Here is a 25,644-nt window from a genome sequence, read left to right on the forward strand (position 1 = left end):
TGCGCATACTTATTTAATAATTAGCATAATTCTTCAATGGATATGTAATGCATAGGATGCATAGGACTTATCCTGCTTGAACTCATTTAAATACTAATATAATCTTTAATAACACCTGCATGTCTTGTGCTTGTTTCTTAGGCCCTTTGGAGTCAATGATTTCCTGATGTCTATAACTCATAAACATCACCAGACGCTTGGCATACTCTCTGCTGCTCTGTCAGGAATTTGCTTGAGTCAAAACAACATACTTTTGTCACTGTTAGTTCAATAGTTAGTGCTCTTCAAGGGCATTATTTAATCGTTTAGTACCAAAGTGAAGAACCTGAAGCTTCACATTTCACTGCTATAATGTGTAGGGAATAAAATGTAAACTGTGTGTGTGTGCGTACCTGGATGCCAGAACCTGTGAAGAACGGATATCAGCCACCACATGCAGGAAGTAGTAGCTCATGAAGACCCTTCTCTGCAGCAGCAGAAAGGCAAAACAGATGCTATCCCAGATGATGCCTGCTTCATCACTTGGCAGTTCACACTGTTTATTAGCCTGCTGTTCCGCTAATTAACGATATACAGGAAGAATCATTTATTGCATTCATTATTTAATTGCACAATTTACACAATAACTTCTGAAATCACACATTTTGTGTCTGTTACTGTAAAAAGACTCAGAAAGAAAAATCTTCGCATGCTTCAGGTCATAACTTACGTCGTGAATAGCCCTTTATAGTGCAGGCCAGGCTGAACAGCTGGATGAGCCAGCAGTGATTAACCACCAAGGATTTAATATATCCACAGGCAGCTATCTGAGGAATGAGAGGAGATGGAGCAGTGTTATCAAACTCATAAATCTGATCTTGTTATGTTTCGGCCATGTGGTGCAAAGAAATGTTGTTTAAAGTACAACACACGCACACATACACATACACACACTACGACTATTTATAAAACCATATTTCTGATATTTAAGTGTTAATTTTTGTACTGAAATACAGCTGCAGCACCTCTATCCTTGATATCCATCTGTCTGAATGTGGTTTACTTACAGAGAGGATGTTCTTCATGGTGATAACAAACACGTTGTACGCGATAAGGAAATCCCAGTAACGCATAATGGTTTTAATTGGCTTGAGTAACAGTTCTCCACCAAAAAGCAAGAAGTAGAAACAGGCTACTAGGTAACCCATGCAGAAGATGCTGATGCGTGTGGTCCCCGTAATGAAGATGATGGTGAGGACGAACCAGAACAGATAGCTAAACATGATCACCTTCAGCATATCAAGATATGACCTATAAGAAACAGAAAGAGAGCAATAGAGACACAGAGCAATTGAGGTGTGACTGGATTGTGTGTAGGTTTCTGTGATATAAGCATGTAGACCAATTAAGTATTATTTGTAATAGACCTCTATACTAGCTTTATTTTTGTGTACTCATGGCTCTGACTATTAAGCATGCAAATTCGCCAAAGGAAAATGTTGTTTTTTTTTTATAGAGAAACTCCATATCATTATTTTTTGTTGGTTTTAAATTATTAGCCTATTATTAGCTTGTTAGTTACATTTGAAGTAATGTTCAACCTCTCTGTTGTGCTGGGTTTGACCATAATTTAAAATAAAAGTTATTTAAAGTCTCTATTTATTAAAGACTTTAGGATTTGACTGCTATACATCCATCCATCCATCCATCCATCCATACATACATACATTTTCTGTACCATTTTTTAAACAGAGTCACACAGAGCCTGGAGTCTATCCCAGGACTCTTGGGGACTCAAGGCCGAGGACACCTTGGACTGGGTGCCAATTCTTCACATGGCACTATCAATCAGCCTACAACATGTATTTAGGCTAGGAGAGGAAACCAGAATACCTGGAGGAATGGCCGTAAGCACAAGGAGAATGTGTAAACTCCACACATAAGGCAGAGACAGGATATCCAACCCCAGAGATTAAAGGCAAACATTCTAACAAGAAAGCAGTAGTTCAGTGGGAAGTGGTACTAACAAGTAAGTGGTAGCTCAAGAGAAGTGGTAGCTCAGTGGTTAATGTGTTCGACCACTGATCAGAAGAGTTCATGTTTAAAAATGAGTTCAAATCCCAGGCCACCAAGCTGCCACTCCTGGGCCCCTGAGCAAGGCCCTTAACCCTTAATTACTCAGCCGTATAAACGAGAAGAAATGTAAGTCATTCTGAATAAGGGTATCTGCCAAATGGCATAAATGTACATCTAACCACTAAGCCACAATGCAAACAAACATTTTTACTTTTTACTAATAAAAACATCAATAACATCACCCTCACAACCATATTGCTCAATTGCTTAAACAGGCTGTAAGCAGCACAAAAACTGCCCACTCAACACAATTCTCCATACACTGATGAATGAGCTTGTGCAGAATCCAAGTAGAAATAGCTGCCACAAAACATGTCACTGGATAGTGTATTTCTACATATATGAGTGATGAGTTGTGAGTAAGGTTCATGTTTCAGACCTTATTAGGTTACAGGACATAGTCCACATTGTCAAAGGCTGGTGAAGTCATTATGTGTTGCCTGTGTGACTGATAGTCATCTGATATGAGGCAGGAAAGACCAGAGTGCTACTGAGAATGTTTTTTCTTCGCCGTGAAAAAAAAGCTCACTTTTGAACGTCAAGACGATGCCGGTGTTATAAATGGATTGCTGAAAAGTCTAATTTATTAGATTTGTTTCTTCGAGTTTATATAATATAGATCACCCAACACTGTTTTAGCTCACGTATGAGAATCACGTTCTAAGAGAATATCTTAGATATCTTATTTTTTCTTAGATATTAGAAATATACTTGGGAATTAGAACTACTTTCTACTTCAGTATCTTTATTACTAAAATGATTTAGAGACAACACGGTAATAAGTACTGTACATAGGGATGTACAGTGTAACTGAATAGTCTGCTCACTGTAACTACCTGCAGTGGATAAAATCAGGGACAGGGTTATGTTGACTGAAGGTGGCAGCGTCCAAGTCTCTGCAGATCTCCACATTATCACCAGCCAGGAGACGCACAGCAGGATCGTTCTCCTCTTCAAACACATGCCTCTGCAGCGATGCACACAGCAGCAACATGAAATCATCTACAAACAGACAGAGAGTGAGATATAGAAAAAATCAGAAAGCACTGATGAAGTCTCAGAGAAAACCTTACACATGTGTCCGTATGCCAACACTCACAGAGGAGGAAGAGAGGGTTGGGTTTGGTATGGAAGTCAGGCAGGTAGAGCCACTTGACCACATTGGAGTCCATGCTGGATGAGGGACGTCTCCATGGGTAGTCTGAAGCACAGTATAGACAGAAGCAGAATTAGCTAACTGTGCAGTATACTAGCTGATGTTTTCACTTCTTAGTCATATGCAATTTTTTTGGTCAGAAATAACCATTCATTTATGAACACTGGTAAAGCAGTGCAACAAGGAGCAGCAAAATTCCAAACCCATGTTAGCATCTCTTGCTTTGAGTGGGCACAAAACCAAAACAGGAAGTAATTTCCTGACTGTATGTGAAATATAAAAAATCCTAAGCTGTTCTGCTCTTACCATGTTACCTGTCTCTTTAAATTTATGTTAACTGGTCATACAATTATAAAGTAAAATATAGAAAATATTATTACTAAAATAATAATAATAATAATAATAATAATAATAATAATAATAATAATAATAATAATAATAATAATAATAATAATTTAGTATAAAATAATATAAAAAAATGAAAATATATAAAACAACAACAACAACAATAATAATAATAATAATAATAATAATAATAATAATAATAATAATAATAATAATAATAATAATAATATAATTCTGAAACATTTTATCCAAATGTGGTACATTTAAATTGTGAACTGTAAACTGGATAAAGTGATACAGTATCTGGATATATATCTGATATACCATATAACTGAAATCACATCAGAATCAGGTTTATTTGCCAAGTGTGTTGACACACACAAGGAATTTGGTTCCAGCTGTTTGTGACTCTCAAAAGTACAGACATAAATAACACTATACTATACAAGATAATGACAATCTTGCAAAGTTGCCACTTCATAGTTCCCGGATTCCTGGTTTGATCCTAGGCTCAATGTATTATCTGTGTTGAATTTCATGTTCTCTCTGTAATCCTGTAATGGATTCACTCCAGATTCGCTTGCTTTCTGCCATCTCCCAAAAACAAGCCAGGAGATGGATTGGCGATGCACATGTGTAAGAATGAGCCTGTAAATATGTATATGTATGAAATCCTGGTGTGGTCTAATCCATGATGTATGATGTGCCTTGCATTCAGTAGTCTTCAGATCTACTCTGACCCAGACCAGGATAAAGCAGTTACTGAAGACTAAAGGATAGATAGCCTATATGTATCCCCTGCAGTCTAATCTTTAGCTTGTTGTCAATACTGCAATTCAGCAGCCATTATACTATGCAGTATTGATTTAAAAACTTTAATAAACCTGAGCTACAACTTCACAAGTCCTATTCTGTAGGACCAGGTGTTGCCCCTCTGACCTGAGCATGCTGCTGGTGGGATTCCAATGCATATCAGGTACTGGTAAGCAAGCATGCAGGCCAGGAAGAAGCAGTATTTGGGCCAGACCCCAGCAATGGCCTTCCTCCGGCGCTGGTACAGCACTGCAATCAACCCGAACGCATGCAGCATTGCACAGAAATCCATCCGCTGGCCAATGACATTAACGGCTAACAGGAAGCAGGTCTAGAAGATGGAGAATTCTTATTTAGGCTACAGACAAGTTCAACATCACAATAATTTCACGGCATTACTGTTAAAAAAGCTTTTTTTGCATACAAAACAAACAGAATAATTCCACCGAAATGGAAACTCGATGATGCAGCTATGTAGTACCTCTAGGCCAAATTTGTAGAAGAAGTAGTTGATAAAGTACTTGGCACAATTAATGATGCCATCATCCAGGTGCTGGCGTGTGATGTTGTGGAAGATTGTTCTTGTGACAGGAGCAGTCAGGTTGTTTCTCATACGATAAAATTCTTGGTGGCGGTAGACTGTTACCTCAAATGCCAGTAAGGCCAACATCAATAAATTATTCTATACAGAAAGACACACATAAAAGTCAAACATATTAAAGAAGACAAAACAACACTCATCGCTATAGGTGTGTGGTTTAACACTGAGCCTACCCTTAAATTCTCCAGTAGTGGAGAGAACTTCTTGAGACCAACCCAGTTGGCAGGGTCTACTGGGCTGCTGTAGAGAAGAGACCTGACCATGTCTAATCTCTGAACATCTGTATAGTTATCCGGCTGAGGCAAAAAGAGAGGATGCATAAATGGAGCGGGAAAGTACAATATAAGCAATTCGCTGGAATGAATACTGATAAGATGTACAAAATATCCCACATTTTATTTCTATTCAACAGAAATATGTTTTTCTTTTACTTCATTTCATTGTGTGTATGTGTGTGTGTGTGTGTGTGTGTGTGTGTGTGTGTGTGTGTGTGTGTGTGTGTGTGTGTGTGTGTGTGTGTGTGTGTGTGTGATTTGTATCACACCATGGAGCAGTTTTTGGAGAATGTCGCAGGCTGGATGGAGGTGAGCTGGTAGAGCATTTTGCAGACAATTATGACACATGTCCACACAGTGCACACGCTGGAGGCCAGAGGGCGAAACTGGCTGAAGGGCAAAGCAAAAGCCCAACTCACCAGGAAAACATAGTTAAACAGGGACACCTGGCAACACAACATCAAGCTCATTAGACACACTTACTTACTTTCATACATCAATATAAACACTATCAATTATCCATTCATTCAGTTACACAAAATGTTTTTATACCATAGTGCTGCTGAATTCTTTCCCTGGTCAGTAGATTTCTATAGTAGCAGCTCTGACAATAGTACCATTTGTAAAGTTTACATTTAAGCACTTTTTCTAATAGATTATAATTTTTAACTGCTAATTTTACAACATCAGGCGGTAGATCATGATTCACACACACAAAAACAGGGCAAAAACAGCCTACAAAAAGAGTCAAATATAATTTATTCAGATCAATGGAGATACACAGGATCAATAGAACTGTTCACATTCAAAATGGGAGTATTAGGACATTAGCAGCTAGTATTAGACATGAATTCAGACTCAATTCGGCTTCATTTATTCCATCCAGGTAAAGTTCTACAGCAAACCCATGTCAAAAAATCAATCTTTTTATAACCTCCAGTGAGCTCACCTCTTTGACAGAAACCCAGATAATATAAGAAGACACAATCTTGATGACATGAAGCTCCAGAAGCCACCAGATAAAGAGCTGCAGCTGATAGACGTACTGCAGGAACTTGAGGAACAGCACGGTCAGCCGATCCATCACCAGGTGCCACTTATTTTTCAGATCTGCATGTGGGGAACATTATACCAAGAGCTTTGCGTGACTTATTCCTAAGAGCAATTACAATCTGGCATAGATACTAACAGACCAGCAAGGATATTTACAGGTGAGAAAACCAAAGAATGCATCCTCTAAACAGAACAGCAACAACACTTAGCGGGTCTCTGTTTCCTGAAAAAAATAAGTATAAGCAATACCATAAACACTCTTCCGTAACGTCTTCTTTATACCATGCAGTTAATAATCAATTTAACAAAATTTACTACCCGTAAGTGGTGTTGCAGTCATGTTTTGAGGGCATGAGGTGAACAGCTGGTGTAAAACAAAACATTTAGTCTAGATTCTTGATGACAAAGCATTAAATTCCTGAGAGCACCATGCAACGTCCTCAAACACTGATGAATCATCACAGCAATTTTTGACACAATATGTCACTTCCTGATTAATGAAGAAACGAAAAGGTTTATAAAACGTAAGCAGACTAAAAACTCAGACGGCGCCAACACTTTTTGATCAACACTGGTGTAAGTTGTGTGTATTTCAAAGCAGCTGCTTCGTGTTAAGTAAAGTGTTGAAAACTTTGGTACACAGGGAACGACAAACCCTGTGGGAAAGACAAACTCAGATCAGATCTTACCTGGCTTATTAATTCAAGAATGAAATGAAAAAACATACTTTTCCAATTATAAATTGGTTTCTGAGATAAATTTAGAAGTACAACAACAACACAAGTACAAAAAAACACACTCTTGGTGAAAAGGTTAAATCTAGAAGCTTCTTTGCATTGTCAGTCTTGGTGAAACTTTAAATCTGAGGTCACCAACTGCTCTGAATATAAACCCAGCAATATATCAACTGAAATAAAAAAAATACTATATCAGAACATTCAATGTATGAAAATCTGTCTGAAATTCAGCAAATTCAGATTTTGAAAAAAATATTCAACCACGAAAAGAAGCTAATTGGCCCATACACGAGAGCCTGGTGTATAAACATACACAGATTTTGTATTTCTGGTCAGATTAGTGTAATGATAGCTTGTTTTAAAAAAAAAAAGTCTTCACGCCATCATCTTTTTTTCCAGAGTCTGTGGAACTAGAAAAAAGTGTAACCTAAAGCACTATAACAACTTCAAACTTAAACTTAAAGTCATAAACTTGCCACTAATAGTGAACACAACTAATATATAATATTCCAATTTATAATCACACTCTCTAATGACACCCAAATGAAGATGTATTTCCTCTAGAGTCTGGTACCTCTCAAGGTTTCTCTCAAGTCGCCTCAGTCACCTCAGGCTTGTTCATTGGGGATAAAATCAAACATTTATATATAAGTCTAATATTAATCTTGAACTTCTGTATAAATATTAATCTTTGTATAATATTAAACCTTTTGTACTATATTGCTTATGTTCTGTAAAGCTGCTTTGAGACAATGTCCATTGTTAAAAGTGCTATACAAATAAATATGAATTGAATTAATTTGAGCTATTAAGACATTTTAAAGAAAGGAGTTTTATGAAACTAGAGCTGAACACATTTTGTGTTCACATCTTACAGCTTCTGTGTAAAATTCTACACTTTTTCTCAAGTCTGTTTACTTCTCTGGTCCTGTCCTGTGCTGCAAGTGTGTCTGCAATAAAAAACTTTTCACCAGTGGTTTTGTTGTAGCATAAGAACTTAAATCCATAAATTTCAATTACTTTATGATAAAACTGTAAACATTAGTTCATTAAAATTTGTCTAATTCTGATTAAATAATTTGAAAATAATGGTTTACATTAAAATTGCCTTTTAAGTATTTACAGTATTTTTTATTAACTTTTTTTTTTTTTACCAAATTGATTGATGTTGAAAATTTATAAAAAAAATTGTGCCTGTTTAGTTTTGTGTATGTTCAGCACGGAATTTCTTTGTAATGTCACACTCAGAAATTAGACTCTTTCAGGGCTTTCTAGAGAAACTCAGTCCTTTCTAGTGTGTTTTTTTCTAGCCTAAAAGAAGCAATACATTCAAAGAAAAGTTTTTTTTTTGTTGTTGTTTTTTTTTACACAAACCTTTATCTTCTGTGTAAATAGTGACATCAAACCCATTTCTGCTGTCAAGTGCAATTTTTTTTAATATCTTGAAAAATTAGTGTAAGATAAAAAAGTCTCTGAAACTTTTCAAGACTAATTTTTTTTATCAGACTTGTGTCAATAAAATATTTCATTTGATTATACTGATTGAAAATATCTGATAATTCTGTTCCATTCCAAGGAATAGAACACAACGTAAATTCAGTAATATTTAATCAATAATAACATTTAAAATAAAACTCAAAACTTAAAATTGCAAACAAATGAATTACTACGTGATTTACTTCACTTTGTTCTCCAAATGAAAATACTGTAAAATGCTTCAGAATCAGTTAAAAATCTTTTGAAAACATGTTCATTATAAGCTGAACTAAATTTTAAATTGTATGAACATAGCAGCATGACCATAAGTTAATAAAGATGCTGATTACATTTGTCTGGTTTGGTTTATTATTAAAAAGCATAAGTGTTTAATACCTATTTAACTTTTTATGCATTAACATTGAAGTTAATAAGTTTGTTCATGTTAATTAACCCTTTGTGTGGAGTTCAGATTAAGCTAAACTGTTATATTTTGACTAAAAGTGTTTTGCATTTCTTGTAAATCATCCACATCTGTAGATGTATTTTTGAGAGCTGTGATTCACAGCCAGTGACTGCATGCTTCTGTAGTTGTTCATCGCCTGTATTTAAAAAAATCTGTTTAAAATAATAAAGAGTAATTGGAAAATTGTTCCATTTCAGTGTTTTTCTAGATTTATGTCACAAAGGTCTTTATTATAGTATATTTTGCTACCGAATTATAACATAATCCTAAAAACAAACGACACTTTCATTGTTAAGTGTGATCTAGTAATTACAAACTTTAATCACATTTGCTAACTATATTGTTTGAGATTGAGATAAAGATATTATGTGTAAAGAACTTTCAAGTATTTTTATTTTATAATTATTTCTGCAGTGCTTTTGAGACCCCGATAATGTTTCAGGTCGATTTGACTCGAACAATACCAAAGGGTTAATAGTGTTTAATAATGTCAGTGAATGTTACAGTTATCATACTGAGTGTACAGAATCACTGCTCATGTGTGGATTTTGACTGAAAGGAATGGAGTGAGAGTGACTGGAAGTAAAGTAAAAGGTTTTTAAAGTTATATACTGAGTGCAAATGAGAAATTGTGATTTTCTGTCCTTCTGATGAACAATTCTCTTCTGCATTTCAGTCAATAGTCAATAAATTCTTGACCCTATTGAATATGAAATGTAAATGATTCTGCTTTATTGCCTGATGACTGACCATTATTCTTCAGTTAAACCCCAAGTCGGCCTCCAAACCACAAGATCCACTGAGACATATTTCAGTTAGCATGTATAGAAGGGTAATATCATATAAAAATGCTAAGGCTATAATTTACAGAGTGTGTAGTGTAAAAGTTACCGTCTCCATGACCAGGCTCTGGTTCTGATAGTATGTGACAGGAGAAACTCGCTGTCTTGCAAAACACGTCGCATATCTCTTCGTCTTTTTCTTCTCTTATCTTAATGTCATCCTCAGCCTTAATGTCAAGATCCACTTTCTCCCCAATTTCTTCATCTTTTTCAGAGGGGTTAAATTCAGGTTTTATCATTGATAAATCTGCCAAACTGCCATCAAGGTGCACAAGTCTGAAAAAGAAAAGGTCAATAGGCATAAAAAACAAAGGCAAAGGAGCTTTAAATACATTTGACGTAGGTTTACAATTTTACATTTCAACTTTCATTTAGAGGGATTTACTGTTACTTCTAGCTCAACAGTGAAAGATCTGAGTGTTATATTAGACAGCAACTTGTCTTTAAAATCATATCACCCATATTACACAAACAGCCTTCTTCCACCTTAGAAAGCTAATAAACATCCTATCTTTATCTGATGCTGAGAAGCTAGTTCATGCATTCATGACCTCCAGACTGGACTAATGTAATGCATTACTAGGTGGTTGTCCTGAATTGAATTGAAGTTTCTAACTAGTTACGTACAAAGCTCTAAATGGTTTCGCTTGCACTTATCTAACTAGTCTTCTAACATGCTACAATCCTTTATGATCTCTGAGATCACAAAACTCAGGACTTCTGGTAGTTCCAAGGATATCCAAGGCGTAGAGCGTTTTTCGTATTTAGCTCCTAAACTCCTAAACTTCCTGACAGAGCTCGGGACTCAGACACACTTTCTCAGTTTAAATGTAGATTAAAGACATATCGCATTATCTAGGCTTGCGCATAATACATCTTACAATCGTGTGCTCCAGTAGATACACATTATTATTTAGTTCGAACAGCAGCTACGCTAATTCCTCTCCACTTTCTTCTCTTTTTCTACCCATCCTGAGGCATCCGGTGATAGTGCCAGCTCCAGTTGTGTTCAAATAGAAGTTACCAATACCATATGGTCTCTGAGGACAACAACCTCCAAATCAATACACAATTTTCAGAATTTATATAATTTTTAGAAAGGATATTATTCAGAATTGAATTAAATTGAATAGGTTTAGATCTTTAGTGAACAAGCCAGAGTTGATTTTACAACAAATCTCAGTATTAGTAAGAAACCTTTGTACAACATTCATTTTTGTTCTTCTTTACTCACCTTAAATCAAATCAACACCCATAAAGGTGAAGAAATTTCTTAAAAATACTTACATATTATTATAAACATACGTATCCATGCATCCACATTCACAAAAAACATGACACATGCTATCATATTTAGAATGCTGCTGGATGGTAAATCATTGCTACAGTTTTGAATGTAACTCATTTCTTAAATAAAAAAAGCAAAAATCCTGAGCAACGTATACATATAGAGACTGCCACTTTAATAGGAACACCTGAACATGAATTAGATTATCTAATCAGCAAGGTCACAAACTGAATGTTTTTTGTTTTTCGGACCATTCTGTTTAAACTCTAGAAAATGCGGTGTGTAAAATTTCCAGGAGATCAGCAGTTTCTGAAAAACTCAAACCCATCTGGCACCAACATCCATGCTACAATCACTGTCACTAAGATCACACTTTTTTCCAATTTCCATTTTATGCATTGTGCTGATTGGCTGATTAGATAGCTACATGAATGTGCAGGTGTACATGTGTTCCTAATAAAGCATGTGTTAAATGTAGGTGGGGAAATAATTTAGGTTTGAGCTTGTTTTCTAGCAGGGCTCACCTAGAAATGGTGCTTTTCTGCTTGTCCACGACTGCCTTGATGTCGGTGAGCTGCAAGAAGCGTTCGTGGAAGTAATGCAGATGGAGAATACACACCAGCAAGAAAGAGGTGGGGATGAAGATTCGTGTGAAGAGAGCTGGAACAGAGAACCTCTCCAGGCCTAGATCTTCCAGCCTACACACACACACACACACAGAAAGAGAAAGAGAATGAGAGAGCGAGAGCAAGAGAGAGAGTGTGAGAGAGAGAGAGAGTGAGAGAATGAGAGAGAGAGAGAGAGAGAGAGAGAGATTAATAAGATTATGCAGACAAAGTGTTAGACCTCACTTTTCAATTTTAGCCTTCACTTTAAATTTTTTTAATTTGTTTATCGTAATGTCTTTTTCAAAAAAATAAAATATATAAATAAATAAAAAGCTGTTGCATGTAAAAATGTAGAAACATAGAAATAAGCAGGGTGTCTTTCAGTTGAACTGTAAGAAATTCTTGAGATTTTCTCCCTTTTGGAGTTAACTAGATTTTAAATGAAAGTCGATTCTGAAATGTGCGTTGTTTTCAGATCTACATGCGCAAACACAAACACAAAATATGAGCATGTGAAGGAATTCCCAGGCCACCACACACTACATACCTCTATGTTCAGCCAACATCTTCACTCTGTCAATGGCAATCCAAATGTACACAGACATGTCTATGCATATGTTTATATCGTCCTGCCATGCATTTATACTCACTTCTCTTTGCTTAATCCAGTCATATTGGACCAGACGTGTAAAGAGGACTCAAACTGAAATGTGTAGATGAGGATAAGCACAAGCATGGTGTACACCACTACTGACATCCAGAAGTACTTCAGCATCCATCTCCACCTCTCATAGTTCAGCTGCAGAAAACAGTATACAATGGTATACAAGTTTTTAAAGAAACTTTTATCAAAAAGTGTTTTAAACCTATACACCTGCCTATACAGCGATCTTAATAATGGAGAAATTACTGAGTAGACATATATTACTGACCCACCTGATAGAGTGCTACACAAAAGAGGAACAACATCATATAGATGATCTTGTACATGACAATGCGTCCCTCGAAGCTTACGAAAAAGAACATTCCTCCACAGATGTAGATCCAGTACTTATTCAACATGGCCATGAGTGTACTGCCCAACACATCCATCATCTCTCTCTGTCCCTCAACTTCTCCATCCATATATTTCTCTGTAATGAGAGCACACACACACACACACACACACACACACACACACACACACACACACACACACACACACACACACACACACACACACACACACACACACACACACACGCACGCACAAAGATACACATATATCTCTGAAACTTTGAGCCAAATCATCCATCCATTAGTTTTCTATACTGCTAATCCTACACAGGGTAACAGTGAACCTGGAGCCTATCCAAGAGATCTCAGGGCACTAAACGACATGCCAACCCACCACAGGGCACAACTGCATGTACTCACACACAAATTTACACACTACAGACTATTTAGAGATGCCAATCAGACTACAATGCACATCTCCATGCACACAGTGTGAAGGCAGGAATCAAACTAACAAAATAATAAAAGACAGAATACTTTTTCTTTTAAAAAAAGAACTGAGCTTAATTGTCTTATAAACTAAAGAATATTTATTAAAATACATAAAAAGTAAATATAGCATCACGCTAATGCATGACGTTTTTTTTTCTTTCATTTACGGTCTTTCACATAAAAATTACATACGATACAACTATCCTGTAAAGATCAAGAATAAAGTATAAATATAATTGAATGTATTCTAAAAAAAATTCACTTATCTTGTACATATAAACATTCCAGTTTAAATAAAAACCTTAAATTACTCCATTTAACTAATGCTGTTATCTATACATTTAGAAATGTCATGTTTAGGAATGTTATGGAATCCACCTTTTTATTTGTTTATTTGTTTATTTATTGATTTATTGATTGGTTGATTGGTTGATTGATTGATCGCGATCCTCCAGTTTTTGCTAACATTGACCAAATACTGAATGATGACAGATGTAAGGTTGGTCTATAGGAAATCAAAATGGATTATATACATATATACCTACAAAATATACATGAATGTCACTGGGAGTTTAATCAAGAGAAAAAGGTTTCACCTTTTGAAGTGTCCTCCACCCTGATATCAGACAGCTGTGTGTCATCTTTCTGTCTCTCGCTCCTTTCTGTCAAAGCTTGTCTTAGCAATAGCCAGAAACTCAGAAGACACAGGATCTAAATACACATAAAAATCTTTTTTTAGACTTTCTTGTTTGTTTTTTTTTTAATATAAATTTTTATGATAATCAATAATGTTTTTGATAATGTTTTGTTGTCAGAGATGCTGACTTGAATAATATCAATGAATATGTGAAATATTTCACACATGCTGTCCTTTTATAAAATGTCAAGAATGATTAGTATGATCAGGATGTGAGCTATAACAATTGCTATAACAAAATATACATTGCTGTTTTTGCACACTACATTGCAACACATTTCAATACCCCATTTAACTGCTGCTACTACATAAGTTTGTATATGTTTACAATGCACAATGTACTTTATAATACAGTTTGCTCTGTCCTTGTCTCGCACTGTTGCATTAGGTTGCACATGTTACACTTTATGTGGCTAGGACTTTTGTGTGTGTGTGTGTGTGTGTGTGTGTGTGTGTGTGTGTGTGTGTGTGTGTGTGTGTGTGTGTGTGTGTGTGTGATGATTTGAACGAACTGACACTCTGTTTCTTCATGTTTTGTTCTCTGTAGAGAATGTTAGCAATTTTGTTCTATGAACTAGAAGAATTGAGAAACTTTCAAAGCAATACGGAAAAGTTTATTTATTATGGTTAACATTTGTATAAAATTCATGACATAGGAGTTCTGGATTCTTTTCTGATCAGCAGATTGTTAGGTATTTAAAATTAGTTACTTAATACACTGTGACATGTTACCTCGCAAACCCTTATTGCTGCCATCAGGACATTAATACACCTTACATGGATGCATGGATGTACGAGTAATCACATCCATGAGCATATTTAACACAGAGGTGATTAGAATGCCACTGTCTCTGTGCTTATATTATCATATACAGGCTGTCTTACTGTATGTACTGCATAAGAGTTTGTTTTACAGAGTGTTAATAATTGCCTTCTGGATAAAAATTCAATTTTGACATACTGTGAGGTACACAGTACAGAAATCATGTATTGACACTGTCATTAAGACACATTCATTCATCTTGAGTAACCAATTCATCCTTTTCTGGATGTATGTTCTTTTTTTTTGTCACTTAAAACCTAGTTGCTATTTTAGGTGTCTGCATTTGTCTCAAGCTTCAGTTTGTTCTGCCAACATTATGTCTAAATCACATACCTGCTTCAAAACATCATTGAATTGTGTAGTAATTGTGTGACACAGTTTTCTATAAAATTTTGTAAAACAACATTTGCACAAAGCTGAATAACACTTTTTATTAAAAAAAAATAAAAAAAAAAATATATATATATATATATATATATATATATATATATATATATATATATATATATATATATATATATATATATAAATCTGGTAAAGTTTTCATTAAATTTGTTCAGCTTTCTCAAACCATACATATTAATGATAATTTATAAAACTCTTGCACACTATTAGTATTTTGCTGACAAAGTTAAATTGGTAGCCAATAGTTTGCAAACACATTTAATAGCCTCTTAGATCCAGTACCATTTGAATAAAGCAAATTTTAGACACATACAAACAAAAAATAAAGTCCATTTCGTGTAACAGGACCATAGTCTAAATTTAATTTAAGCTAAATATATGTTAATCCATTCAAAGTAACTAGATTCAGACACAGACAAATAAACACACACCCGCTCTCCTGTGACGCTTCCTACCTTGGAGCCCAGTTCCCGAAAGGGCACCTCCTTCTTGAGGAAAAGGCCTGGCACTGGCTGCAGCGTCTGGAAGCTCCAGATATACTGCAGAACAATCAGCAGGTCCCCATAAAACACCATAAAGGGAGACGTAATCATGGCATACTTTCTCCTGTCTCGAACCATCCACAAAGTGCATGACCAGATGAGGAAGACGAACGTCAGCCAGCTCACATATGTGATACTCCATGCCTATGAGGAAGAGAAGCTTGAATGGTTTAATCACACTGGACGCTGCATGTTGGAGCAGGAGTTTTTTTTGTGTTTAGACATAACTCTATACTAAAAGCTGGCTTATTTTGTAGCTTATGTGCCTTTGCCTGTGTGTTTGCTACATTTAGAACAAAAAGGGAGACACACTTGACTCCATCTTCAGCTTAAAAGCCGAACACTCACCATCATCGCGATGAGGGCACAAATGTAGCTCTGTTTCATAACAAAGCGAAAGATCTTGACCACTGCATTCACTTGGATGGTCCTCTCAGGAAAACCTGGGACTCCTGAAAGTACAGGGCTGATCTCGTACACACTGGTGTGTATTCTCTCTGTAATCACAATACAATCACAATTTGTGTCACACAGACTATTTGCATATGAGAGGTATCAGAGGGATATAATTGAAATAAAGTTCCAAAAACCATTAAAGCCTTAATAAAAATATAATTATTTACCAATAATATATTTTAACATCTAATCACTCACTTATTACAGTAAGTAGCCGTGGTATCATTTAAAAGAATGACGTCCACAATAGTTGCAAATTTTAAAGTTAACTCATACCAAGTTGAATTCTCAAGTCTGATTGGTCAGAAAATGTTGATTACTTTTCTCCAACAGCAGCTCTAATGATAGTGTACGCAAGGTTTATATAAATGCTCTCGTTCTAATACGTTCCAAGTTTCTACGATAACAACTTCTACTGAAATTTGGATGTATAATGCTCCACATATTTTAATCTCTCGATCTAATAGTAATAGTCCAACATTTCTGGACATGCTGTGATATAAAAATTCTAACCAGTGGGTTAGTAAGGGCATCACACTGTCATTGGATTTTATTCTCTACATACTGCTATATCCTGCCAAGGTACAAATTCATTCATTCATTAATTTTCTACCGCTTATCCGAACTTATTCTCGGGTCACGGGGAGCCTGTGCCTATCTCAGACGTCATCGGGCATCAAGGCAGGATACACCCTGGACGGAATGCCAACCCATCGCAGAGCTCACACACACTCTCATTCACTCACACACTCACACACTACAGACAATTTTCCAAAGATGCCAATCAACCTACCATGCATGTCTTTGGATCGGGGGAGGAAACCGGAGTACCCGGAGGAAACCCCCGAGGCACGGGGAGAACATGCAAACTCCACACACACAGGGCGGAGGCGAGAATCGAACCCCCAACCCTGGAGGCGTGAGGCAAACGTGCCAACCACTAAGCCACCGTGCCCCCCCAAGGAACAAATATATACATGAAATTGTTTTCTATAGCTTTGTCCACTGTAAAGGAACGACTAACCTTTGTCCGACTCATCATGACTTTTGTATTTAGGGGTGGAGTAGAGTTCTGCAGAAACTGGCCTGTGCTCCCGTGACAGAGTCATTAGATCCATGGGGCCTCCATTGGATGTCACAATCAATACCTGAGAGACAATTCAATATCCATTAATGCATTTCACCAGCTGAAAAAGACATCATTTTTGCAACATAATACACACTATATATAGGCCCATATTACTAACAGGCCCATAGCTTGTCTATATTTAAACGATTTGTTCAATTTTGTTATGGTGCATCATAAAGCAAGCAAAACTAATACTTTAAAATCTAATTTATGAAAAAAAGATACCACTTTAAATGTATCTTTTTAAATCCCAGGAACAACAATATTATTTAGAAAAAAAATCATAAGTTTGCAGAGGTTTCACAATGAACTACTGTATGTTTGATAGCTGTGTTTTATGGTTAGTAATTTATATTCAATTTAGGAGTTCACTGTGGTACTTATAGTGAACAATATAATCCCATAAACTGTCAGACATCATCATGATTCAATCAGTTATTTATCTTCAGTAACCACTTTATCCTGGTCAAGGACACAGATGATACTCATCCTGAGGTCACTGGGAAAGAAGCGAGAATACACTCTGGATGGAAAACCCAGTCTCTTTTAGAGCACACTTTTCATGATACTAGGGCTTAGTGATTTGGCTGAAAACTGTATCACGATATCAGTGTTTCATATCAGTCGATATCGATAATTATTGATCTTTTTTATGACCCATTTAAAATAATTACCAGGAGAAAATTATATTACATCTAAACATTTTTATTTTAAATTTAACCTTCCTTTGATCATAATCCCCTCAGTTGTTAAGACAGAAATGTCACCAACCAGGAAAACTCAAATAATTAAAATGTAAACACAAGTCTAAAGTCATAATTACATTTAAGTAACATTAAATGTCAAGGTGCAAAATGAAAGAAAATGTAAGAAATGCTTAATAATTGTAATAAAATGGTGCAAAGTGTTAAATATAAACATAAAAAAACCTAAGAATTTAGTGCAAGTTTAGTGCTATAGCATAATTTGCAGACAACATTGGTGTGACTACGGTCAGACTTATAATATCCAAAAAACTGCCATACTGGCAAGCTGACTTTTTCCTCTTTTATTTACAATTTCCTCGTTCGCTGTGGCTCATTTTCTGCTTATCAGTAACCGGCGACTGATAAGCAGAAAATGAGCCGCAGCAACGAGGGAAGTGTAAATAAAAGATTAAATTATCTTTTAAAGATAAAAGATATTTTTTATTGATTTCGATCTCGTGTCTATCGCGATACATATCGTTATCGTTTTATCGCCCAGCCCTACATGATACTAACATAATAATAAAAATAATAATAAAATTTCTACATACTGTAGATATTATAGATATAGAGATATAGATATATTGCCAATATATACACATACAGTAAATATTACCAGAGATTTAAATATATAGTTAATATTTTTAAGTTTTTCAGTTAATTTACACAACAAGTCTGTGAACTAAATTCTGTCCTCTATAATTTTCTGTTGCCTTTTTTTTTTTACAGCACTAGAACTTTAATCTCCATCTTACAATAGGTTTGTTATATTTAATTACTTAATTTAATTAAATTTTTTTTCTATATTTTAGAATTGTTTTGTTTCTTATTTAATCTATTGTTCATTATGCACTGCACTGTGTGAATAATAAAAGCCATGTAGCTTATTTTTACATTTAACATTTACTGCATTTGGCAGACATCCTTATGCAGAGCTTTAAAGTCCCTAATAATAAATTTACACTAATTCACTAGGTTACAGACTTGGGATAACATCAACCTAAATCTTTTTACACTTACTGTAAATTCATATGTAAGATTACTCACTAAACCAAGGGAGAAAACCTGAACTCACCAGAACCTGGTTTTGATTCTGCCACTCCATTACTTGGTCCATTATCTGACCCAATTTATTCTGTTTGTTTTTAAAGCTTTAGACTGCTTATCTACCACATTAACTTACTGACAGTATTTGGCAGACAACTTTATCCAGAGTGACTTACATTTTCAGCTCATTTTATACAACTGAGTAATTGAGGGTTAAGGGCCTTTCTCAGGGGCCCAGCAGTGGCAGCTTGGTGGACCTGGGATTTTAACTGTAGTCCAATACCTTACCCACTAGGCTACCACAGTCCCATGTCTGACCTACTGTCACTACACTACTCAGATAAAAAAATAATAATAATAATAATAATAATAATAATAATAATAATAATAATAATAATGAATCAGATGTGCTCATTGTTCAAGTTTTTAAATCAACAGACTTTTAAATGATATTATATATGCACACCTATGCCCTATATCACAATATCTCTGCAGATTAATGTGATATAATAAACCGTCTGATCTTACTTGGGTCTCCTGTGATTCTGAGTGAGTGACCACCATTCGTTCCCTGATTTATATTTTGTATATGGAACAGTCACTGTCCATGATTGGCCATTGCTGGCAAAACAGCTTTTGTGCAATTAACCATGAAATCATTTTAATTGTTGTAAGAGATGTGTGCATGTTACTATTTAAAGTGTTTCTGTCATAGGAAATAGGAAATATCCATTCTACCTTTCTTTCATCTGGGAGATAGCGTGCCATCCTCCACATCTCTCTCTTTTTCTCTGCTGTCTGATGGACCTCAGTGCTTACAGGAAACTGCTCATTCTCCTCTGTCACTTTAGCTTCTCCCTCTTTCTTTTTTATCTGCTGGATAAGCAATATGGATCATGGATCATTATACAGTAGCTACTGTAAATAAGATTAAAACCATAATTGCAAATGAGTTAGGGAATCTCAATTACAAAGTAATAGAAGTCAAGAAATGAAAACAAATGATCAGAAACAGAAAATGATGTTTGAGTAACGATTTACAGGATTGTTAATCACTTTACTGTTACTGCATCAATTCATTGCTATTTTCCAAACTGAGTGACTAAACCGAACCCTTAGGATCAGACAGCTTGTCTGGAGACTGACCGAGTTCACTGGTTCCTGCAGCCAAAGGCGGACAAGTGTGGCCAGCGTGTAGTACAGCACCAGGAGCATGATGGGATTGACAAAGTGGTGCCAATCAAGCTCAGGGTTGACTTTAAACATCCAGGTGTAGGAGCAGTCACTCAGCACCACTGGAGAAATACCAAACAGACTGAAACAGAGAAGAAAATGGTACGGAGCTGTTGGTTAAATATCACAATCATGCATTTTTGGGAACAGTTCAACGTATAGACAAAACTTTGTGTAATTCAACACTTGTTCAAATTAATTTCTTAAAACATTTTACAAGAAATCATTACTGAGACTTCCTCTACAGCTCTGTGTTTTTAGTCTCTCAGCTGCAAATCCACAGCTGCTTCTCTTCAATATACAGAGACACAATTCTTCTATCGCAGTTTCTTTTTTGTTCTTGCAATAGAGTGCCTGAGGAGCAAATCAAAACCAACAACCTCCTGTTTAAGAGGATAGAAATAAAAGAAGGAGGCAAAAGAGCAGCCAAAGAGAACAATACGAGCGAGCTTTCCATCTGTCGTTCGTTTTCAGTTGTTAACCCGCATTTTAAATAACCAGAAATGTTTTCATCTTGTCACTTTTGACTATGGTAATAACTTAAAAAACCCACAATGGAAAATAAAGCTTAAACTTGTGCTTCTCAAATGATATATTCGTTATAGCTTTTGGATTTGAGTTCATTTCGTATGATATGGAATACAAATAAAGCAAAGCCTTTTTGGATCTTCCAAAGCAAACGGACATCGTTGGAGTCCATGCTGCCATCATGATATAATCATTTGTAGACGCAGAGAAATAAAATCTCTTTATTTCATTTAAAACACATACTAACAAGGAAAGGATAAGGTACCAAGTCTGATTGTGGTATTGTGGGATTTTTAGGATGTTGCTCCAGCTTGTTGTTGAAACCCATTTCTATGTTAGATATAAAAAAGTCTTCCACAGAGACCAAAAGTGGCAATAATTAATGCCATTTGTTAGGGACATGTTTTTGTGTGCTCCACTACAAAGGCCCGTCGTTACTTCTAACATGGTGGTTTACAAAATTGCTATTTTTCTGCCCTCAGTGGCTCATTACTGCATTTTGGATTAATCTGAAACGAATGCACATTTGGGAAAAAAACCCCAACACTGATTTGTACTGTTTTTGTATTAACTGCTCTCGAACATCTCAACTTGATGGTATACTGACACCATGACTTATTTGTTTTAGCATAAGGATGTGTTTTTGATTGAGACTGTAAAGCACTGTTGTAAGTCTCTCTTTATAAGGGAATTTGCTAAATGCTGGAAATCTGGAAGCTTGAGTGCTTTGTAAAGCTTTTTGTTATTTCAGCTTTATCTATTTCAGATTGCGTGAAAAAAAGGGTACTATACTAATCCATCTCTTGCTGTAGTGGTGCTCTAAAGAGTACACCTTTTACACCTTTTCCATTTTCTCCCTAATTTATTCTTGACTAATTCCATCCTAGCAGCCCAAATTCTCTTGTCCTACTACAACTACCAACCAGAAGGATGAAGCCTAACACATGCTTTTGTTAAGACTCATGAAGTCAACCAAATACGAAATACAATTTTTTAAACTGCTGCTCTTGTAAAAAGTGCAGCGTAATATATTTGAAGGAATGCACTATCCTTCTTCTTTGGCATACGCAATCTCCTAGACAAAACATTATTGTCTAGTGCCTGTATGATGTGTAAGAGTGCATGGTCAAGTTTGCTTCCTTGAACCCTCTTGCCATTCTTTTTTCACCACTTCAGATCCCAGTATGCATGCTTTACTTAGAAAAGTGCATAATGTGTCTCTTTAAAGCTTCAACATGAAATGTAATTACAGTCTAATTTATATTGAGTACCAGTACCGTGACAATTAAAGGTACAGCTTAGTAATATATAACTGAGGGTGCATAAGATAGAGGTGTAGATTAATTTGTAAAAATAAAAGAATAAAATAATTCTTTAAATAAAAGAAAAACAATTATATTATTTAATAATCATTCACCTGGTGGCCTTCTATTAAATATAATTGATTATAAAATTTTCATACCGTCAGTCTCTATGAAATAAGGTTTCCTCTATATGCACATTATTTTCTTTGTTCAGCCCTTTTCACCACACAAATTCTCTGAATGCATTTCAAACCTCATTCTGTAGCTCACACACATAAAATATCTGCATTTTATTGAGCCTTTGAATGTGAAGGAAAATTTCAGGCACTGCCTTTTATGCTAGACCGAGAGAACGAAGTGATAATGTTTAACACATTGAGGTTTAGTTTTTCCCGGAGGTTAAAACGCCTGTGTTTATTTGTGCTGTTAGGTCATTGTGTAATTCTACATTTTGTAATCTTGGTTAACAGCTCTCAAATCAACATGAAAAAAGACTTCAAACAAACAACAGATCTGGGATGGATCCTTCCTATCACGCTGCACACACCCTGTACAGGCCTGCGCCATGCTACTCAACCACCAATTGGCTTTACTTTGATGAAGACCTAATTTGGAACAATTGCATCTACTTGATACAGCATTTTGTCTTTTTTTTGCTCTCCCACTTTCTGTCTTTCTTTCTCCTGCGATTTGTGAAGAATTCCCTGAAACCAGCTGTGTAATTTCAGCACAGGCCAAGAGGCATCCTGCCGTAATGAGAACCACCTGGACCTTCGCAGGCTGTCGCTCCCACTTCCCTTTCCCTTAGTGTGAGCTTCTGAGTGAGATTTTAGCATTTTGTATGGAATAATACACATCTATACAGGAATCAGGCTGAAATGTAGACAGAGAAATGACTTTCATTTCTTGCTGGTTCTATGATAAGGACTGAGGTACTAGAGGTATGATGTATATATAAAGGTCAGATATGCATCAAGCAGATAAAAATCTACTCTTAATGTCTTTCGGGGTAGACTTACAATCACAACTGTGTAAACAGCACACAACCCTTACATCTCAACAAGAACCAGAACCTTGTTTCAATTAGACCTTTAATTAGTCTATTTTTGCCCTGCTATAGAGAAGAATATAGAGGCATTTTGCTTGTAACATACTGTATATATTACAGCACAGCAAAATTCTTTCTTCATATATCCAAACTTTGAAGGTCGGGGTCAGAGCACAGGTACAGCCATGATACAGTACACCTGGAGCATGGAGGGTTAAGGGCCTTGCTCAAGGGCCCAACAGCAGCCGCTTGGCAGTGCTGTGGCTTGAGCCACCACTGCCCCATGACTGAAAAAACTCGAAGGACAAGGTGACCCTACAAACACCGAGAGTTTCTTTAATATTAGAACGTGCTTCAGCTTTTGTCGTTTAACAAACTTTTTTGTTGGTAACTCTTTCTTAAGGTTCTGGGAACTTTCACAACAATCTCTTATGGTTATATAAGGAACATTCACCAAATGTTGCTACTTTATACTATTTTTTTAAACAGGATACATGTTTGTGAAATATTTTGGAATAAACAATAACATTTATAAAAATCTTTAATAAATGCTTTCATTTGACTCACTCTCATATTTCCACAAATAAACCTTAACCGATTAAGAACATTGGAAATACGTCCTCAAAATGTTCCCAGAACATTCTGGTAACCAGAAATTGTTAGTTGGGGAAGTGTAACAGCAACAGTTGGGGCTGTCAATCAAAGTTTATTCAAAATATGCATTTTTTAATTCTTTTTCAGCCAAATCTTTCTGTGAGTGAAGCTCTAAATCTGCATCTATTGTCCTTTCAGAGATGGGACTACTTTTGGATGGATTTTGTATACTGTAGTATCAAACCAATACTGATTATTACTGAATTACTGTAATGTTTAAATAATGATTTTCTTTCACATCTTTCTCATTTGAGGATGTTTTATGTGAAACTGTAATGGTTGTTGATTAGAATTTGCATTATATATATATTAGAGACGGATTGTAAACGCAATATGTGAGATTAAAAAAAGGAGCAGTTTGTTGAACAGTTTTTACAGTTCTTCAATGAAAGAACCATTAAAAAAGATCTAACTTGGTTTACCTGAGGACAAATTATATAATTTGGACCTGTTTTGTTGTGTCCATGTTCAGCATTGAATTTCTTTGACATGTCGCACTCCGCAGTGGCGCTTAATGGCTCGTATATAGAGAGCACACGTAAGACTTTAAGAAATTTGTAGGCCTTTATATGCATTTCTGTTTCTACCGAGCCTACTAGGGGTAATATATTCATAGTAAGGTTTTTAAAAAAATTATATAAAAAAAACTATATGGTGATATCAAACCCTTTTCTGAACTCTGACATGCTGTTTTTAGTCACTAAAATTCTGTGTAAGGATATCCATACCATAAGAAAAACTCACAACATCATCCAGTGACAAAAAAATCTCACAACAGCATCCAGTGACAAAATCATTCTTATGTTTATACCGATTGAAACTTTTTATTTTTTTTTCCTATTTTGACCTGAGTGAACTATTTAATTCTACTTGGTTTACGAGGTTCAAATATATGCTGCATTGCTGTCATAAAAATGATTATTTATGGTGATCACACATGCAACACGTGCACTGGATAGAGATTAGGTTGAAAAAGAACCCAAATAACAACAACAACAACAACAACAACAACAACAAAATAGTGCTGTAATATTCCTTTCAGATTCTCTTCCCATGTTTGGTACTCAGTGTTTTTCCACTAGACATTCTCTGTACAGTTACAGAACAACACCCAGTTCTCTCCCGATTCACGTCTCAGCAGTTTCAGCCAGGCCAAAGAATTTCACAGATGAAAGATGGCATGCTGCTCTACCTTGTGCAGCTGTCAAACACATTGCTACCTGGCTGATTTAAAGGATTTATTCAGCCTTTAATCAAGCAGCAGGGTATTTACTGACAGCAGACTGGTGCGAAATGCTTCCTGGAGCCTTTAACTCTGTACGCACTAAAAAAAAGGATAATTGGTCGATCAGAGTTAAGAGAAAATTTATTGCATGTTGTTGTTTATGGTTTTTCAGCTGCTCCCTGTTCCGGGGTCGGGTTTTACACCGGATGCCCTTCCTGACACAACCCTCCTATTTTATCTTCTGGGCATGGGACCGGCACTGAGACTTAACTCTTCAGTGGCTAGGTTCGCTCGCTGCCTGGGAATCGAAACCAGGGAACAGAAATGAGGGCGTAGGATCCTGCTGTTGGACAACCAGGAGGCAGAAAATGGATTGTTTAATTTACATTAAAAATATTCTCAAGTATCTAATCTACTAGATAGAATTGTATAGAAGGAGTGTGATCAATTGACAAGTGATCTTATCGAATATGGAGTAAGGATTTTGGTGGACAGGAAAAAATTGTATAAACTTTAGTATTAATTAATTAGTATGAATTAAATG

At 35.8% G+C, this 25,644-nt stretch overlaps 1 protein-coding gene across 8 annotated transcripts in view; it reads right to left on the reverse strand.

Annotated features, from left to right (window-relative positions):
* Positions 1-25,644, reverse strand: part of LOC113644229 (piezo-type mechanosensitive ion channel component 2) — a 128,448-nt gene that overhangs the window by 23,815 nt on the left and 78,989 nt on the right. For 5 of the 8 annotated variants that reach the window (XM_047810778.1, XM_047810780.1, XM_027148880.2 and 2 more), the window contains 20 exons: positions 20,255-20,423; positions 19,847-19,984; positions 17,211-17,334; positions 16,079-16,227; positions 15,644-15,874; positions 13,860-13,974; positions 12,712-12,908; positions 12,426-12,574; positions 11,692-11,865; positions 9,929-10,155; positions 6,255-6,415; positions 5,575-5,751; positions 5,204-5,326; positions 4,911-5,111; positions 4,556-4,760; positions 3,215-3,316; positions 2,952-3,117; positions 1,047-1,290; positions 710-806; positions 393-558 (listed from right to left, as the gene is read on the reverse strand). In XM_047810778.1, coding sequence (XP_047666734.1) covers positions 393-558; positions 710-806; positions 1,047-1,290; positions 2,952-3,117; positions 3,215-3,316; positions 4,556-4,760; positions 4,911-5,111; positions 5,204-5,326; positions 5,575-5,751; positions 6,255-6,415; positions 9,929-10,155; positions 11,692-11,865; positions 12,426-12,574; positions 12,712-12,908; positions 13,860-13,974; positions 15,644-15,874; positions 16,079-16,227; positions 17,211-17,334; positions 19,847-19,984; positions 20,255-20,423 — 3,315 coding nt within the window. The remainder of the gene's footprint in view (positions 1-392; positions 559-709; positions 807-1,046; positions 1,291-2,951; positions 3,118-3,214; positions 3,317-4,555; positions 4,761-4,910; positions 5,112-5,203; positions 5,327-5,574; positions 5,752-6,254; positions 6,416-9,928; positions 10,156-11,691; positions 11,866-12,425; positions 12,575-12,711; positions 12,909-13,859; positions 13,975-15,643; positions 15,875-16,078; positions 16,228-17,210; positions 17,335-19,846; positions 19,985-20,254; positions 20,424-25,644) is intronic. The other 3 variants (XM_047810782.1, XM_047810781.1, XM_047810779.1) reach the window with 1 other exon arrangement.

This window comes from Tachysurus fulvidraco, chromosome 3, assembly GCF_022655615.1.
Source record: "Tachysurus fulvidraco isolate hzauxx_2018 chromosome 3, HZAU_PFXX_2.0, whole genome shotgun sequence".
In the NCBI taxonomy this organism is placed as follows: domain Eukaryota; kingdom Metazoa; phylum Chordata; class Actinopteri; order Siluriformes; family Bagridae; genus Tachysurus; species Tachysurus fulvidraco.